The 18,900-nt window shown below is 43.6% G+C and overlaps 2 protein-coding genes across 4 annotated transcripts in view; one reads left to right on the forward strand and one right to left on the reverse strand.

Moving 5' to 3' along the window:
* The first annotated feature begins 528 nt into the window (after window positions 1-528).
* Window positions 529-13,222, forward strand: LOC139747912 (uncharacterized). Its single transcript, XM_071660377.1, has 9 exons — window positions 529-684; window positions 5,973-8,416; window positions 9,115-9,238; window positions 9,738-9,816; window positions 10,050-10,219; window positions 10,546-10,689; window positions 11,383-11,476; window positions 12,009-12,286; window positions 12,390-13,222. Exons 2-9 carry the CDS (start codon window positions 7,127-7,129, stop codon window positions 12,626-12,628), a joined length of 2,418 nt encoding a protein of 805 aa, XP_071516478.1. The 5' UTR covers window positions 529-684; window positions 5,973-7,126; the 3' UTR covers window positions 12,629-13,222.
* Window positions 13,144-18,900, reverse strand: part of LOC139747913 (uncharacterized) — a 33,208-nt gene continuing 27,451 nt past the window's right edge. For 2 of the 3 annotated variants that reach the window (XM_071660379.1, XM_071660378.1), the window contains exons 7-8: window positions 17,266-17,402; window positions 13,144-13,632 (exon numbers count right to left, since the gene is read on the reverse strand). In XM_071660379.1, coding sequence (XP_071516480.1) covers window positions 13,487-13,632; window positions 17,266-17,402 — 283 coding nt within the window. In that variant the 3' untranslated portion in view covers window positions 13,144-13,486. Of the gene's footprint in view, window positions 13,633-17,264; window positions 17,403-17,508; window positions 17,737-18,900 lie in introns of those variants that run through there. The other variant, XR_011712464.1, reaches the window with a different exon arrangement.

Raw genomic sequence — 18,900 nt, forward strand, 5'->3', positions numbered from 1 at the left:
AAAGTGTTGTGACCTCTCAGGGCTGAGGGTCGTCCCTGGCCAAAGTGTTGTGATCTCTCAGGGCTGAGGGTCGTCCCTGGCCAAAGTGTTGTGATCTCTCAGGGCTGAGGGTCGTCCCTGGCCAAAGTGTTGTGACCTCTCAGGGCTGAGGGTCGTCCCTGGTCAAAGTGTTGTGACCTCTCAGGGCTGAGGGTCGTCCCTAGCCAAAGCGTTGTGACCTCTTAGTGCTGGCCAATATCCCTGATGATGGCGCTATGCTGTGGACACTGAGGGGGTGTAGGAGGATGGGGAACCACACGATCTCTTCCTCCGTCAGTCTATGGACCCCTCACTTCCTGTTTCTCTGACGTCACTCGTCCCGGGATGTTCTCCTTGCCCATAACATAGATGAACAAGGTTTTCCTAGTTTACGCAGAGGTTATGTGAGGGTGGATGGGGGGTGGGGGTGCTGGCGGACGGTGTCTGGGGTAGCAGGAGGCATGAGCTAAACCGAGCAGTAGTTAGTCAGTTGACTCTGTGGAGGAGAGGCGTCGCTCTCCTGCTCATTCACATCTCTCTCTCCCTCTCTCTCTCTCTCTCTCACACACACACACACACACACACACAAGCACGTCTACTCACCGCTGCCTCCAACACAAGTTGTGATCTGTGTTCTCTTTATTACTCACTCTACGTTACTATCAGGTGAGTAGCGATTATAAAGTGGACTATAACATTAGAAGGATGTTATATTATCATTAGAAGTGTGAAGAGTTGTTACTTGCTGATGAAGTGAATGTGAGAGGTGATGGCGGCGTGTTCCTTTCGTTTCTGCACGTAAATATATCTTACATTCTAATTTTTTTTCTCGACCGTTCAAGATTCTCACACGCCATATAGATTCCCTGTTTCCCAGTAACCTTCGTCACTCCCAAGACCTTACTTGGCCGGCAGTAATGAGGTTAGGTCCCCTTGTGAATCTTCATCCGTCATGTTGAGTCCTTGGTCACATGATAAGCATTTTTGCATAATGGTTGTATACCTTGGAGCTGTGATGTCTGCCTCAACCAGACTCAGATCTCTTTTCTAACACATGACCCGACCAGAAGCCTAACTGAAGCATCTCGTATCCCTCGTAGGAGTAGTGTTGGCTCAGGATCAAGCTTTGTCCAATTTTCCACGTAAGATTTTTGACAACATCCTGGGATCTGCCAGTCACCATGGCCAGATGTGTGTGTGTGTGTGTGTGTGTGTGTGTGGTGTGTGTGTGTGTGTGTGGTGTGTGTGTGTGTGTGTGTGTGTCTCCCCCAGGGCATTTGCCCCCTTCCCTCTCTCCCCCCTCTGCATGACGCCCCACATCTCTCTCCCCTGACGATGATCCAGCAAGAGTGGAGATGTTCCAACATTCTCAAATGTATTTTTAGATATTATTTTTTTTCTCTCATGAAATGTCTCTGTGATTATACTTTTGTCTCAACAGAGACTAATTCCCAGGAAGGCTGGACACGGGGTTTTTTGACACACACACAAATTTTATATATATATATATATATATATATATATATATATATATATATATATATATATATATATATATATATATATATATATATATATACTTAGGTGTTAGTGGAGTCCACCCACGCGTGGTTACACCACAAGTAAAAAGCCACCTTCAGCAAGGTTGTATCATCATCAAGAAGCTAAAGGGTCTGCATCTCCTTCAGGAAATTCTCACTTCAAAGGAACCCACCTTCTCTCTGCTACTTATTGTAGCGTAGCACTGTGGCCGTATCATCGTCGGAGAACGAAAGAGTACAGCATCATGGAGGTCTATTTCGCCCCAGATAGAACCCACCATACCCCGCTCCTGCATGGGACGCATCCTCGAAGCTGAATGAGTCCAAAGAGCGTTGCCATGTGTATATGTCTCTCTTGGGTGAACACAAGCCATATGAAGAACATGTGTTCGTTGCCTTCAGTATGGAAGTTGCACTCTGGGTATATGGGGTCATGTGGTATGCTGCATGGGTGTTTTTACTGTTGGAGTAATGGATAAATGCTAATCGTACGTGTCTGTAGTTTCAGACAAGTGTATGTCTGATGATGTGGAGCTTGGACTGGGTTGAGTGGGTGCTTGTCGAGTCATTGAGGAGTGTTTATACATTTTGAGTGTATCGTTTTTGTTGTGGGAGGAGGAATCTGTGGTTTCGGATGCTGAAATGAGGCAGATGTATGCAATTCAATTGTATTTGGGAGTTTGTGGCAGGGGATCTAGGTCAAGTGCTGTTGCAAAGACGCGAGTGTCAAGCATATCAAGGTGAGATTGTACTGTGAATAATTACCTTTCCTTGTGCAACTGTTGAAGATTTGTGTTTTGTGCTGTTTACTGCTCTGTTATGTTTGCTTTTGATAGAGTGGATGACTAAGCAGGTGAGGCGTAGTTTAGGATGGAGAGAATGAATTGTATGTAGAGGATACCAATGGGTCATTTTTGTGTCCCAGAATGATAGGTGGCAAGTGTTCTGAAGGCATTTGGTCTGGTAATGACCTTTGTATTACTGCTGCTGGTGTGGAGAGGGAATGTTATATGTGTCACGTGTGATGTCTGTTATTGGTGGATTCAACATGTAATGGTCCCTTTGATTCTGCAAGCTGTTTGATTAATTACACTGAGGAAGGGGTGGCTATAGAAATACATGATAACCACTTAGAATTCTTATAGAATGACGATGATGTCAGTTAAGCCAAGTTCATCAAAATCAAAAGAAATTGCAAAACTAGAGGACATACGAAAGGAACACGACCACGAGAAATGTTAGGAAGAGTGGAGACATTATCTCTGAAACAGAGCACTGGACCCACCAGTGAAGCAAATGCAGGTAAAAACAGATTTCTGAAACATGTGAGAGATGGAGAGAGACATGAGGTTCCACAGGTGTAAACACTCTCTTCTTACATACAATTAAGACCTCAGACCTCCAAAAACAGTTGAATGTACCACGAGTCGTAGACGTTTCCATATAGACTAACTATGACCATGTTTTTACCCCTATAGTGTGGGTTAAATCCATAATCACCCCATACATATATATATATATATATATATATATATATATATATATATATATATATATATATATATATATATATATATATATATATATATATATAAAACAGGTGTTGAAAGTTTTATGGTGTTGGTCACTGTCCTATTGGTATGCATCACGTGATTCGATAACCACCATTTAGGGATTAAACGACATGGTTGACCTGTTCCTGATCGTCTAGCTAAAGCGACTCATTATTCGAAGCGCACGAATCGACTCTCCCAAACATCACGAGAGAGAGAGAGAGAGAGAGAGAGAGAGAGAGAGAGAGAGAGAGAGAGAGAGAGAGAGAGGAGGGATGGCATACCTATTATGGAATCAAAGTTTATTGACACACTCTCATAACTCTAATTTTTTTTTCAGTCCCGTCTCAGGTCATCTGTGCAGGTCAAAGGTCAACTGAGCTCGAATTTACCAGTTTCTGGCGAATGACATAATGCCACACAAGCTGATCTAGACATAAAAAGTAAACATCTGTGAGAGGAAATAAGAATAGCGTCCTGACAGAAGCGAAATTGATGTTAGAATTATCATATTAACGTCTAGGTGTGACGAGAGCTGAGCACAGCCCAGGCAAGCTGGGGTCTTACACAACCCTTTCTTCAAATTGCATCGCCGTTGTTCCATTAATCTTCCTTTCTCATCCTAATAACGCCACCTGTATCAACAAAGTCTAGAACGTTTGATCTGTTACATGGAAATGTATAATACCACTAGAGATCGTGTGGGACTCGCTACACTCTTTTTAAAAGATGAATCAAACGACACAAGGTGGACGAGTGGTGAGGTGGCTTGAGCGAGTGTTGTGGTGTGGGTTGTAGACCTCTCCACTGACCAGACTGCTTCTGCTCTGCCCCGGGTTGTACCGAGACTAATCTCTCATGGTAGAAAGTAAAGCAAAATGCCAAATGCTTGCCCGTGTGTGTGTGTGTTTGTGTGTGTGTGTGTGTGTGTGTGTGACTATTTTTTCTGTATATCTTTTTCTAAGGCCTAGTTTTACTACGTCTAAAACCGCAGGATCTTACCTCAACGGATTTGCGTCCTGCCCTTCAAGGGACTGAACGACCTCCCTAATGGTCTAACTAGCCTTTTACAATCTGTCCTTCAGGGGTCTAAACCACCTCTCCCTCTCTCCTCCTCAACTCGTCTCACACCACATCGCCTGGCCTCTCTGGGGGTGTGGTCTTGCAAGTTCTTACGACTCATATTTTTGCTTCCTGTTTGTACCAGAGTTCTTACGTATGGCCAAGGTACCAGAGCTTCTCCACGGTACTTACCACTCACTCCAATGCATAAGCATCTTCAAACTCACTCGACGTAAACTAAGGAAAGGAGTTGACGTGTCGACAGTGAAGTATTATATTCTTAGTGTCCTTCGCTGCTCTGGATCTTCACAACAAAACATGAGTTTAATTAGTTGTTTGTTGTGATTCAGCTTCAGTGGAAAATATTCTTATTCAACAGATGTTAAGTGTTTTAAAGCCCGTGTGAATGGAGGGTTACCAAGACTCCATAATTTGAATCAGTTTTCTTCTTATGGCTAACTTGTAATTGCGACATCGAACAACTGGTCACGCCGTCTACATATTTTAAACATGTTTACCTTTCCTACATTCTTAAGCTATCATTAGCTTCATGTTACAGCTATATTTAGCTTGCGTACGAGACTGCCAGTGAAGGTGTACACAACCAGTACTTTGACATTTATATACGCTTCCAGTGACCAGAATATCCTCTCCTTGTATCCCTAGTATAGCCTACGTTCTTAACGTCAGTAATCATCATTAATGGTAATCCACACTGATAATATGGCACTGCGACGATCATCCTTGAGAAAGAAAAATCTGATTCATCGATTTTTTCCGTATATATTTCTCTACTGTGAAAATTTGTACTGTGCGTCGAAGATGGGTCAGGGACGTCTAGTACACGATTGGGTGGATGCGAGTTTGTACCCTATTGACCAACGCCAATGAGACACACACACACACACACACACACACACACACACATTCAGCGTTACTGACCATGAGTCAGCGCAGGCTAGCCCGGGGTCTGACTCACATGGCTTCGAATTCTGGGCGCTGGAGTTGGCCTCCACTCGCTCCAGGTGTTCATCCTCCCCTAGAGAGTGGTCAGTGAATGGGTATCTGGCTTAGGTTTGTGCATGGGTGTGTGTGTGTGTGTGTGTGTGTGTGTGTATATATACATAGGAGCAAAGATATGGTATATATGTACATGGTTAAGAGACGGGGCAACATAATTGTAAAACATTCTCCTTTTAATACTCTCATCCCTTCTATTTTCTCATGAACTTTGCTATATATTCACGAATCATTTTCCTTGATCCCCTGTGTTCACTTACTTCTTAATTCCTCAAAAAGCCACAGACTTCATAATGTGAGTATGAATTTCATTTGTTGCGTAGAAAACGCGGAGAAGCAATCAGGGATTTCGAAATCAGGCAGAGTACATGTTGAATACAAAGTACCCAGCCTACCGTCTGGGAAAGTGTGGAGAACTTGCCAAAAATAGATGAGTAGAATGTATAAGTTCAATGACGTTCGTTTTGCAACTCCCTGATATGCAATTTAACTACGATTGTTTTTTTTTTTTCTTTTATGGTTCATGACCTTATATCTCTACTCTTAAAGTTCACTCTTGCATTTTTTCAGTCGTTTCAGAGGTGTAGATTGGAGTCAATGTTATAGTGTCACTAGTTTTTACCAGTCCATTCGTACGTCTCTCAGCTCGAAATGCCTCAGAATGAGCAGGTCCAGGATGGAATCTAATGATCTAGGAGAACCTTTAAACCTTACTGTGTTGAGCACTTCGTCAGCAGCACAAGTTATCGACGTAAGTCTCCCTCTATCTCTCCGACAGGAAGCGAATGTGAGGACGTCAGGGAGAGATGTCATCCACATCCTTCATCACGAGGGTTTCCTCGATGTCTCTTGTCCTCCTCCTATTGTTTGGATCAGACGCGAGTGGCATCGGTACGGCTGTGGTCAGAGCGTCTCCAGAGTTCCTCTGTAACGCTGATAACACAGCCGCCTGCAGCAGCAAGACCGTGGCCACAGAAGTACATAAATCCTTTGCTCGTGAGGACGCCACACTCCCGACGAAGCCAGACGGAGCTGAGGCTTCTGACCAAAGACACAAATCCTCCAGTGAAACAGAGGTGAAGTTCCCGTCATCCCTCACCGAAGATGAGGTAGTTCGTCATGACCCTCTAAGGGAAGACATTGCTGAGGCGCCCCAGGAAACAGACATATCACTGAAGGAAGGAAGACGTGGACAATCATCTCCCTGAAGCGGCTGCAGATACAGCAGACAACGCCTTACAGAGGACAACTGTAACAACAGATTCCTATAGACCAGCTTCCTCAGAAGGAAGGTCAGAATGATCTCAAACTGATCTCTGAGATCACACACAACACGACCTCAGATGACAGAGATCCACTGCAGGGTCTCCCGATGGTAGCCCATGATCCTCGCCCTCTGGGACTCGTGAGCAGCACATCTGAGAGCAGTAGAGGCGAACACTCGAGGGATGATGGCCACCTCGAGTCGCCTGCGTTCACCAACAACTTTAGAAGACCTGCCTTCAGAAATGGTAGGAAGTTACTCCTCTACGACCCTCTGGTGCAGAGGGCCGACTCTACCTACAGTCGGGGAGTCACGTACATACAGACCCAACACTAGAACCAGAGAGACAGGAAAATACACCCGCCAGTGGCTCTCCAGAGGCGACGCTGGTGAGGAAGTGTTGCAGCCAAGACCAATTTATCAATCTAGAGACTAAACAGTGTGAAGCAGCAGCAGCAGGCGACCGAGGCTTTCGGGAGTCAGTGCTTGCGTTGCTTCCAGAAAACGCTAGCAGGGTTCTGCAGTATGGGTCAGGACCTTGTCCTGGAACAGGTACGTTTTCCAGCATCAGGGAAGCAAAGTTCGACTCCCACTCTCTCCTGGCGTTTGGTCGCCCGGAGGGGCACACGCCAGGGATATATTACGATCATGATCACTACTGTCTGGAAATGGCGGCTTCCGGACTTGACCAGACGGCATCTGCGGCGTTGGTCACTGCCTACTGCCGCCCCAGACCCAGCGACACGCTCACACGGAAGTGCTGCCGACCCAACGAATACTTTGACACCGCCGTCAGAGACTGTCGCTCGATGTCTGCCAACACGAGCGGTGACCGTGGGAGTCCTGTGCACGAATTCCTCAGGGACGGCGCCAGGACAGCTCCCATCCACGTCAGCACTGGGAAGCTGACGTGTGGCTGTGGGTCACCCAAGTCTGTCAGTGCTGACGAAGCCTTCCTGGGTGCCGCAGACCAGCTGTGTGACCAGAAGACTGGCTATTGCTACTCGACCTCACGTTACTGCCTGGAATACGTGTGGGAGGAGGGAGTTACATCCATGACGGCCATTGCCTTAGTCTGTCCTCTGGATTTCTTCCAGAAGTGTTGCCCTCGAGATTATGTTCTCACTGATTCTGGATGCGCCCTAGCTGCGTGGGGAGACGTCACAGCGCGCATGGTGCAGCTCATGGAGCTGATGGAGCCTCAGTTTTGGCATCCTACTGATATTGGTGGCCAGGAGTGTGTGCAGGAATGGATTACTCTTGATGATGCGTCGACACACTGGTGGGTAAACAGGTCTGGATGCCTCTCAGTAGACACGGAGTTGGGAAGCTTGACCGCATCGTCGTACTGTGTGGATAACTACGTCAGTCCAGCCAGCGAGACGCAGACGGGAGCCTTCGTTTGTCACAAAGAACAGAAGAGCATCAAATACCCCTCAGCCCAGCACGACGCGGAGGGCAGCGTGGGCAAATGTTGTCCCCACGACAGTTATATGAGGATGGACGACTTTTCATGCGTTCCTGACGATCTCGGTCTGACGCTCTTGGAGAATCCGATCCTCCAAACAGCCAACGTGACACGGTTGACTTATAACTCCTTCCCCACCTGTGAAAATGACTTTGGATACCATTACTACTTCTTAGACCCTGACTCCCAGGAAGACCACGCCGAACTGGTAGCGAACCAGGGGATTGAAGTTGTCAGTGTCGAGGGAAAATGCATCCTGAACAGGCAACCATTCCTGAGGAAGGACTATTGTCTGGAGTCAGCCGTGACCGGGGGAGAGAACCGACCGATGATACTGGTGTGTGCAAAGACAGTCGCCACAGGGATCACTCACACGGAGAAGTTCGGGTTAACAGCGGCTCTGCTTGGTGTATCCTGCGTCGCTCTCTTTGCTACCACCTTCTTCCTTGTGTCTAGTCGTCTCAGGAGGAGCAGCGTCTCTGTGAATAAGGTAAGCTACCACTGCTGTGGCTGTCACTTGAAATGATAACTACCCTTGCCATATCTGAGGTATGGCACGATTCTCCTTACAACTATGCTTAAGATAAGTTAAAGCAACTGATAAGAATACAGATAAGCAGTACTGTGAGAGACATGGTGTAGTGACCAGATCAAAAGTAGATACATCAGATGACTTTTGGGGATAATTGGGTTAATTGTTAGTTACGGTAGTTACGATGCTGGTCCAGGTTAGTAAAGATCTAGCAGGACTGACGTAGGTAGTTATACTCGGGTCGTAGGGTTCGTCTTCCTCAGTTCTCATCATCAGGTCACCGCTGAGGATGTTGACTTCCCCTGCCCGAGACGCCACGACCTCCTCCCCCCGTACACCATAAAGGAGAGGAAGACGCGACACGCTGGCTGCTGGCCAACTCATACTAATCCCATAGTAATTTTTCGTAGTAGCAGTTGGGATGTCGGTCATTTGACCCTTCTCTATCATCCTCTGACCTTTCTTGTGCCACTTCATGTGAATCTGACCCCCAACAGCCTTCCCTCAACTGCACTAACACCTTAGCCAAGACATCTGACCTTTCTTAACCCCGGCGTCTGATGACTTAACCTGTCTGATACTCTTAGAGCAGGACACCCAATAACCTGTCTTAAACTCGACTCCTGGTGACCTTGACCTTTATCCTGCTTCCCTAGGTACACACCTCGATGGACTGGATCCTACTGACCTACGTCGTGGCCTGTCTGATAGCCTTCCTCCTCCTAGCTGTCAGTATGTTGTGGAGGATATCAATGGATGCCATCGAGTGCCAAGTTATGGGTAACTATTCTAGCATCACACTTATCCCCTTCGTGTCCATCTATCTATCTATCTTTCTCAACATATTGCCACTACTGTGTCGCTTCAGTCTCCTCATCCCTGGTGATCTTGCCTGACCTTCGTGTGATCCTGGTTAGGTATATATGACTCTGCTGTCAACAGATCCTCAAATACTATACTTTCACTATAGGCTGTCGTAAATATTTGTCAATTTAATCTTTTCTTTTTGTAATTTGTTCATCAGATGGCACTAAAAGTCATTTCAAATCCTAATTCATTAACCTCTTTCTTTTCACTGATTCTCTAAGTCACGTATCGTACCATCTTAAACCCTTGTTATCCGGACGACTTCTCCAGCTTTGCTGACGGCTTATACTAGCTCGTTAGCCCTGCACAATAGACCCTAACGAGAGGAAACTGTTACTCTTCACGTCGTACAAGTGTTGCATGTGTGGCGTGTTGCGTCTGGGTGTTGTTAACACTACTCTCCTTCCTCCAGCTGGTCTCCTCATGTTCTCGTTGCTGGGTTCCTTCTTCTGGAACACCACCATCTGCCTGGAAACCCTTCTCCTAACACTGCAAGTATCCAGATGTATACTCAATGTTTACCTCATCTTAAGCACAGTTCGTAGCTAAGTATACATAGTCTTTAAATGGTGTCCTGAAATGGATCAACCTTGTGTCTTGCGATCGCAAGTAATGTCTGTGAAATTCACGTATGCCTAGGTCTGTTTTTCCCATGATTGTATATCGACATTGTGGTTACCTTTGCCGATCAATACTGACGTAGCTCTGGTGGATGCTCCAGCAGGGGTGCGACCACGTCAAGGGGGTGGAGACGGTACGTCTACCACTCGCTGTGGGCTTGGGGTATACCGGCCCTGATCACCTTCCTGGCCCTCACACTCGACCACTATCGAGAAAACCTTCCGTGTAGCGTCATCACCCCGAGGATCGGGGTCTACACGTGCTTCTTCTCTGGTCAGTCAAGGAGGAATTCACTTTATTTTTCTGAACTTACACTAGAGATCCCAAGGCCAGGCATTCACTGAAATGTTCTGAGGATAACGAAAGGTGAAAAAAAGATTAGGAGAAGCATTTACAAATTTTCTAGGGAAATAAAAAACCTGTCCTTTTAAGAATGTGTCAGATCGTAGTTACTATGAAATACATGAAATGGTAGAATGGTCAAAAACTTTCTTAAGTGTGTTGTGAGCACGTATAAGTTACTCGCTGTGTAAGTCATTAAAGTTATAAGTGTACCTTCACCATTTCTGACGACCCCTGATATGCTTCTCTCCCTCCAGACGCTACGGCCAAGCTGGTGTACCTTTACTTACCCATGTTGGTCAGCGTGTGTGTCAACATTGTCCTCCTGATTGCTGCTCGCTGTATACGGTCGGCGAAGCTACGGCGGTTCGGGAAAAGCTGCAGACTTGGTCCTCCTGTAGGTGAGTTGCCGACCTGGCTCCTCGTGAAGTGCTAACGCTGCCTGTACAAAGGACGACAAAGCATTATCTCACATGGGGTAGAGCAGAGGGTGAGGCTTGAGGTGTACAAAGAAGCTGGAGGTGATCTGAGAGCTTTGGTAAAAGGGGTGAAAAAAGGTGTTGAATCTTCTTTGAATACGAGGTGACATCTATCATCTCATGTCTGACATAATATGAGACCCCAGAGCACCATCGAACTTAGTCTAGTAAAGCCTTTTCCGAAACCCTACGCCCAAGCAAACTATAGTTTAGTGATATTTTATAACTTGAGGCATGACATCTCAGCAAAGTCGAACACGTAGCTTCAGGGATACGAGACCACCTCTGTACCACTCACATACACGAGCAATAACCATGTGAGGTGCACTGTACCACTAAGTCACGTAAATGATAACTATAAGAGGTACAGGAGTTAAATAAGAACATCAAGAGAGCTTCCATATAGTCAGGTACATATAAATTCCAACTTAAACAATTGTAATGAGTCAAATCAAGTTCTTTCCTCAACAGTGAGTGTAAACATTGGCACCTTCACGTCAAGAATATTAATTCTACCATGAACGTTATCAGTCTAGAAATAAATGAAAGATATCTCACCTGTAGAAAAAAAAAATTTGAAGGACAATTCAGTGTTTTGATGATCTTCTCCTGCAGGTCGAGATGGCTCAGAGGCAAGAAGGCCGACTCTCCAAAATAGATTCAATAAAGACCATGACTACAGGACCTCCCATTGGCGCTCATACAATTCGTGAGTTCTTCGTCCATCGCAACCGTATGGTTGAATGTGTTTTGAAGTGGTGTACAACTGGGCTAGTGTCTGGTCAATTATATTGTAAAAAGGACCTAAATTTTAAACATAATGCACTAAAAATGGCACAAAGAGTTTTGTGATATATCAATGATGTGCAGTGTGGTTTAGCTAACAAGTGACCAAACATTTACTGTGATATATGGAAGTGTGTAGTGAAAGCAAGAATCCAAGACTTTTCTATATAGTTACCCCTTAACATATTACATTTTCTCTAATTCATTCTAGTAACATCTCCGTTCTCTGTAAATCGTTATGTTTACCAGTAGATAAGTATTACCCATATTTGTATATGTTGTGTTAGTTAAATCATCAATGTAATTGGATGAGATTATAGTGCAATAGAGGAACTATAATAGGATTACTATAGTGATATAATGGGATGGCTGTATTAGTGTAACGGGATGAATACAACGGTGTGATAACTATGGTAATCCTCTAAGAAGCTTGATTAACGAAGAGGTCATTACAGATGGACAGACTCTATGAAACTGGTCGTGTGGTCTGGGGCCACCTGGGTGATGGAAGTGGTGGGTTTTGTGGTGTCTACGTACTCCGTCGAACCCTGGGAGTCTTGGGACTCGTACCTGTGGTACATACCATCCAGCATCAACGCCCTGAGGGGCGTTGGCATCTTCTTTATCCTGGTTTTGACGCCTGAGAACTGCCTGAAGCTGCTCCATGCCTTCGCCAGTCTGGGGTCACCCCGTAGAGATGTGGGACGTCACCAGAACACCAGCAGCTCCCCAGGTAATCGCTATTTTCTTCATCGTCAGTGGGAGTCGATCTGAGTTCGAAGGTCCTCGACTTCGTCTGCAATATAAGCTTTTAACCTCCTCTGGTTCTTCGTCAGGTACCAGGGACGGTCGGGGTATGTCACATACGCCCAGAAGACACGCCTTGACCTTCCATACCTACGTGTCTACGGCGACGCTGGAGTCAGAGGGAGTGGAAATGGACGCGGGAGTCGAGGGTGCTTGTGAGACAGGCCAGTCGTCGACGAGAGAGACGCGTGAGGGAGGAGGGCCTTCTGACATCTCCCTCCCTCACAGCGTGCCTGTCTACAACACCAGATCCGTCAGTGAGGCTTGATGACCACCTCACTACCATACACTCACACGTTCTCATGTCACCTCATGATTGTTGTTACTGTCAGAAGCTGTAAATATAAGAGCTTAAATATATGCTACACACAAAGGGATTTGGACAACGTCGAACTGACAGTCATTTGTTTTGTGCAAAACGTTTTCCCATAATAAATATTGTTTACACCAGCCACTTGATTTAATACTTTGGACTCAAATGCTCATCAACTGATGCTTTAGGAATTTGTATGAAAAGGGAGAAATGACAGACAGAGTATCAAGATGAATCTTTAATCTACATTTTGTGAGACGAAACTCCTATGGTTTTTTTTCTTTACAAAATAAGACAGTAATGTACATTGAAATATATACAGACCTTTTGTGTATTCATTTATGGCCAGTTGTTGTCTACTGTATAATTCTTGTATGCAAGATATTACAATAAACATGATTTTTGATCCCAAGGGTTGTGTGTGTGTGTGTGTGTGTGTGTGTGTGTGTGTGTGCGTGTGTGTGTGTGTGTGTGTGTGTGTGTGTGTGTGTGTGTAGGTGTGTGTGTGTGTGTGTGTGTGTGTGTGTGTGTGTGTGTGTGTGTGTGTGTGTGTGTGTGTATTAACTGTGAAAGAAATACCTTACATCAGCTTTTAATTGCCTTCTAGGATTCCTGGTAACCCATCAGCTGATTCAAGAGTCGATGAACCATCTGTGTACATCCAACAGGTGGTAATTAGATGGTAACATATGTTTATGTATCTATTCAGGTGGTGTTTAGGTGGTGAGCCATGTTTATATACTCCAACCAGGTGGTGCTTAACGAGTAAACTATGCTTGTGTCTTGTTAGATGGTGATGTTCTAGGTGTTCTGTCAGCTGGTGACCCAGGTGGCGAGGCAGATGGCAGCCAGATGGTACAGGTGGCTGGCTTGCAGCAGCTGGGTCATGGAGAAGGAGGCGTCGCTGCTGCTCGATGTGTCTGGAAGGGCGTCATGCTGCATTGCTGCCGAGTTCTCACCTGCGGTGTGTGAGAGTTAGTTAGTGAGAGAGAGAGAGAGAGAGAGAGAGAGAGAGAGAGAGAGAGAGAGAGAGAGAGAGAGAGAGAGAGAGAGAGAGAGAGAGAGAGAGAGAGAGAGAGAGAGAGAGAGACTATCTACCCATTTACACTACTTCTATCTACCACTGCTCAGGAACAAACTTCACACCTCCTCCCCAAGAAGAAAAATATCAAATCTTCATTTTAGACATTTTCTCTCATCATTCCACGAATGTTTCTCATTCCACCTGATGTTATATTGAACACATTCCACCTGATGTTATATTGAACACATTCCACCTGATGTTATATTGAACACATTCCACCTGATGTTATATTGAACACATTCCACCTGATGTTATATTGAACACATTCCACCTGGTGTTATATTGAACACATTCCACCTGATGTTATATTGAACACATTCCACCTGATGTTATATTGAACACATTCCACCTGATGTTATATTGAACACATTCCACCTGGTGTTATATTGAACACATTCCACCTGGTGTTATATTGAACACATTCCACCTGGTGTTATGTTGAACAATCATTCCAGCTTTATTGCTGAACACTTTTACATTTCGCCTGCTATCTTTCTGCCATGTTTCTGGGAATGATTCCCTTTGTGTCATACTTCTGAATTTTCATTGCTTAAAGGTTTCCAGATTCAAAACATTGTTCTTTATGTCTTCTACTTGCTAATCTGAATATATTAGCATATATCTTTCTCCTCTTCTTTCTAGACTATAAAGTTGCTTTTTCTTTCCGCCTCTCGTGGTAGTTAGTATGACTGAGAGAGAGTTAGTACTTATTTACGAGTACTTACGACGAGATTTTGCTTAAACACAGGATGGGGGAGTGGCGCTCACCGCAGGATAAGCTAAGATTACGAGCAACGAGTCATGCAAGTTGCATGTTGTCAAGTGTTATGTGTGTGAGGTGGAGAGACTTTGTGTGTATGTGGGGGGGGGGGGGCTGGGGAGAGAGAGAGAGAGAGAGAGAGAGAGAGAGAGAGAGAGAGAGAGAGAGAGAGAGAGAGAGAGAGAGAGAGAGAGAGAGAGATGGGTCCCCTCCCTCATTCGGACAGCGAGGGTACACTTCGATGCCGCGTCTCTGTTTACGACACGACCACATAAGAGCAGGTTTCCAGTGAGTGCTCAGCTCCCATGATTTATGTGCCGACCAGATATTTTCCCCCGGCGCCGTACAACATAACAATGGACGCGTCCTTACCTAAATCATGGAGAGGATTTGTCTCTTGTTTACAACATGGATCAATTCTCATGAAAGAACTGGAGATTATCTTGTTATGACTTTCTGTTCATTTTTCTATGTTAAGATATTTTCCCTTCTGGCCTTGCCATGTCTGATACACTCGACTTAGCCTTTGAGGAAATACCTACCCGGCTTGACGTATTCATCTATTCCTGTTTCTATAAAGTAATAGTACAGGAAGGAGGGATTTCCAGCCACACACACACACACACACACACCCGTCGTAGTCGCCTTTAACAACACGCAGGAGATACGTACGTGTGTAGTATTTATTGTTAACTGTACCCAGGGGTAAAGATATGGTACATATAAAAAATGTTAAGAGAAGGGGCAAGACGAGTGTAAGTGCAAGACGATTGTAATTCTTTCCCTGTAACACGCACTAGTAATCACATACGGTAATGTACACATGAAAAGACATGCACACAAATAGCACACAAAGAAACAAGCACACGCAATACGTAGGTACAAGGACACATACACACATACATAAGACATATACATCACTAATTCACACACTCTCCACAAAAGTATACAAAAGTACTCTCTCTCTCATATATATATATATATATATATATATATATATATATATATATATATATATATATATATATATATATATATATATATATATATATATAAAGACAAGATACGTGTATGAATAAGGCTAAGAAACGATGCTTAAACTCTCCACTCGTAAAGCTCAAATAATATTCGCAAATCCCAGAATTTTGGCTGAATGGCAACACTAATGTTGACGTGTGTAGGGGCTATGACGTCATAGGGTAAATCCCTCCACCCGCCATCTTTAAATACCTCTCGTGTCTGGTAAGTGTGATTTAAATATATCCCCAGTTGTAATGTTTTGCTTTGCTTAACACCTCTTACAGCTAATCTAAGATTACCACAATATTTCAATAGCAAAAGACAAACACGTAAGTAAAACCAAGCAAATATCATAATATTCTGGTATTTAGCAAACCTTTTCTCTACAAATATTCAAAGTATGCCATTCATTCTCGAAATTTTAAAATCTGTCTCGCCATCGCGAACTTTAAATCCGTCCCTTTAATTCCAATGTTCATAAACAAACATCTAAAATACGTCATTCCAACAGAAGTCTTCTATTTGCGCTACTTCAACACAAACATTTATAATCCTTCATCTAAATGCAACCCTTGAAGCTGAGTCGTTTAAAATAAAGCTTTATGCAGTCCTTTATTAAACATATACTTTTAAAACCCCGTCCATTTAATGCATACTTTTAAACTGTTAAATTACTGCGAAATTTTAAACTCCGTCAATTTCTCGTAAGAATCTCATTGATTCTATTAAATGGAAGATTTTAACGTCAATTAATTTAGCTTTGTCCCTGAAACCCCGTCTTTTGAATGTTATGATTCAAATTCTATCTGCGAAACTAAGCATATTCTTTAGATTGTATTAATGAAATGCAGAAATGTTAGCTCCATCGTACTTCACCGCTAAACGCGAACTTTTGAATTCCGCCAATGGAAGTATGCCATTTAACTCAGCGGCTCGTTGCGTCCCGCCCGTTTAATCCCATTCATTCGAACTCCTTTTAAACTTTGTTTACTACGCGCTCATTCATACATCATTAGCATCGTCTCACTGATGCTCCATTCATAAAATTCTTGGGTCAATGATCATAATTATGGTACAGTCTTTTGCCATTGTTAACTATTTTTACATAGATGTTAATAATGAATTAGTGAAGTTTTATTACATATATGTTAAGAATGAGTTAGAGAAGCTTTTATAGCCTTTATATATATATATATATATATATATATATATATATATATATATATATATATATATATATATATATATACAAACACTCATACACGCACATATATATATATATATATATATATATATATATATATATATATATATATATATATATATATATATATATATATATATATATATATATATATATATATTATATATATATATATATATATATTATATATATATATATATATATAATATATATATATATATATATATATATATATATATATATATATATATATATATATATATATATATATATATATATATATATATATCAACATATACACATATGCATACATATACTTATATAAACATGTACATATTCATACTTTCTTACCTTCATCCATTCCTGGCGCTACCCCGCCCCACATAACAGGAAGTTTTGCATTGATAGAGAGAGAGAGAGAGAGAGAGAGAGAGAGAGAGAGAGAGAGAGAGAGAGAGAGAGAGAGAGTACAATACTCTCCTTTCATACACCAACTGACGTCATACACTCAGTCGTATACGCACCTGCTATAACGTGGACTGTGACGGTATCACTGGTGTAGTTGCTATAGGAACAGACGTAGACACCCGAGTCTGCTGGCGAGGCGTTGGCCACATACAGACGACTCCTGACGAAGCCCCAGGTAGGCTGACCCCTCACGCTGCACAGGAAAGGGAGGAAAGAAGGTCAGGTCAACAATATCAATGAATTTTTGGGATTTCTTTCTCAGCACAGAGTACCACTTCTTACTCAGCTCAACGACCCACCTTTTCCTCAGCTTGGGGCATCTCTTACTCATGTTGTTACTCACGTCTCCTCCCTCAGGTCCTCATCTCCTCCTCGTACTCACTAATGAGTCTTCGCGTCCTCTCGGCTCTCACCAAAAGTCCCTCATGTCCTCTCCTCTCTCACCACAGGGACATTTGTCCTCTCCTTTCCCATCAGAGGCCCTGGAGTCCCCTCCTTTCCTACCAGTTTCCATATCTCTCCTCGCCCTGTTGATACAATTTTGTCATGTGTGATATAGAGGCAGGCGAACTCGTAATTCGCATTTCCAGCCACAAATCCATCCCCCTACAATATATGTGAACACTCATACTACGTGTACCAATCACTTTGTGTCATATGATTCGTATTCCATCAAAAATTACAAGAGTAACGTGGGAAAAAACTACGTTGAAAGTTATGTTCGTTAGCGTGGTGAGGGAAAAAAGGGGGGCTTTTTATAATGTTTAACAAACACACTAACAAGATTAAAACTCATGCAGCTGGTGCGAAACACGAGATCTGAAATTCTATTATACGTTGCACATATTTATATTCTCAACGATGTGAAATCTGCGTTTGTAAATGAAAGCTTATTACGTGTTCACATGCCTTGCGTTGCCTATACGTTTGTAAAATGATTCATCTATAATCGATGCCGAAATATGAGGGAAATGATGAACAAGAGGGAAAGAGAAGTGAACACGTTTGTGCATCTGTGTCTGTCCAATTTCATAGATTCCAGCAATCCAGCCACTGACACGCTGGACGTTAGTGCTGGAAAAACTCATCCAGGCTGTATTAGCGAGCAATTAGTAGCGACAGAGGTCATGCCCCAGCTGTCAGTCTATTATGCCTGGATCACGTCTTTAATCATGCCTCTGTCACCAGGGAAGGTGGCTGTTGCTGTTGGCACTATATACAAGTTTAATTCAGTCTGCCGCTTGGGAAAGTCTGGCAATGTTGTCCTTCACAAAATTCTCGCTTTCTTAGCAGTTCTCGCTACCACATCAAGGGCCCATTTGCAATCATTTCCAGTAACGAGGAAAAATATATGCATATAATTTAGCTTTGAGAGCGAAACCTAATTACAAATTTACCCACAGGAGAGAGAGCTCAGTGATACACCCAACTGAATTCCTATGTATGTTTTTATAATGAAACTTGACAGGCTCCGTCTGAAGGGACTTAGGAAGGAGCTTTGTGATACATAGAGACAGCTGATGACTCCTGGAGCTGCTACAGGTGAGGATGATTCACCTAGAGACTCACCTGAGCCTCCTTGAGCTGTTGTAGGTGGTGAGGTGTCCTTGGGGAACCTACCTAATGACCCCCCCTGGAGCCACTGCAATTATACTTGTGTCCCTGAAGCGACTGAAGCTGTTGTGCGGGTA

This window comes from Panulirus ornatus, chromosome 71 (assembly GCF_036320965.1).
Source record: "Panulirus ornatus isolate Po-2019 chromosome 71, ASM3632096v1, whole genome shotgun sequence".
NCBI lineage: Eukaryota > Metazoa > Arthropoda > Malacostraca > Decapoda > Palinuridae > Panulirus > Panulirus ornatus.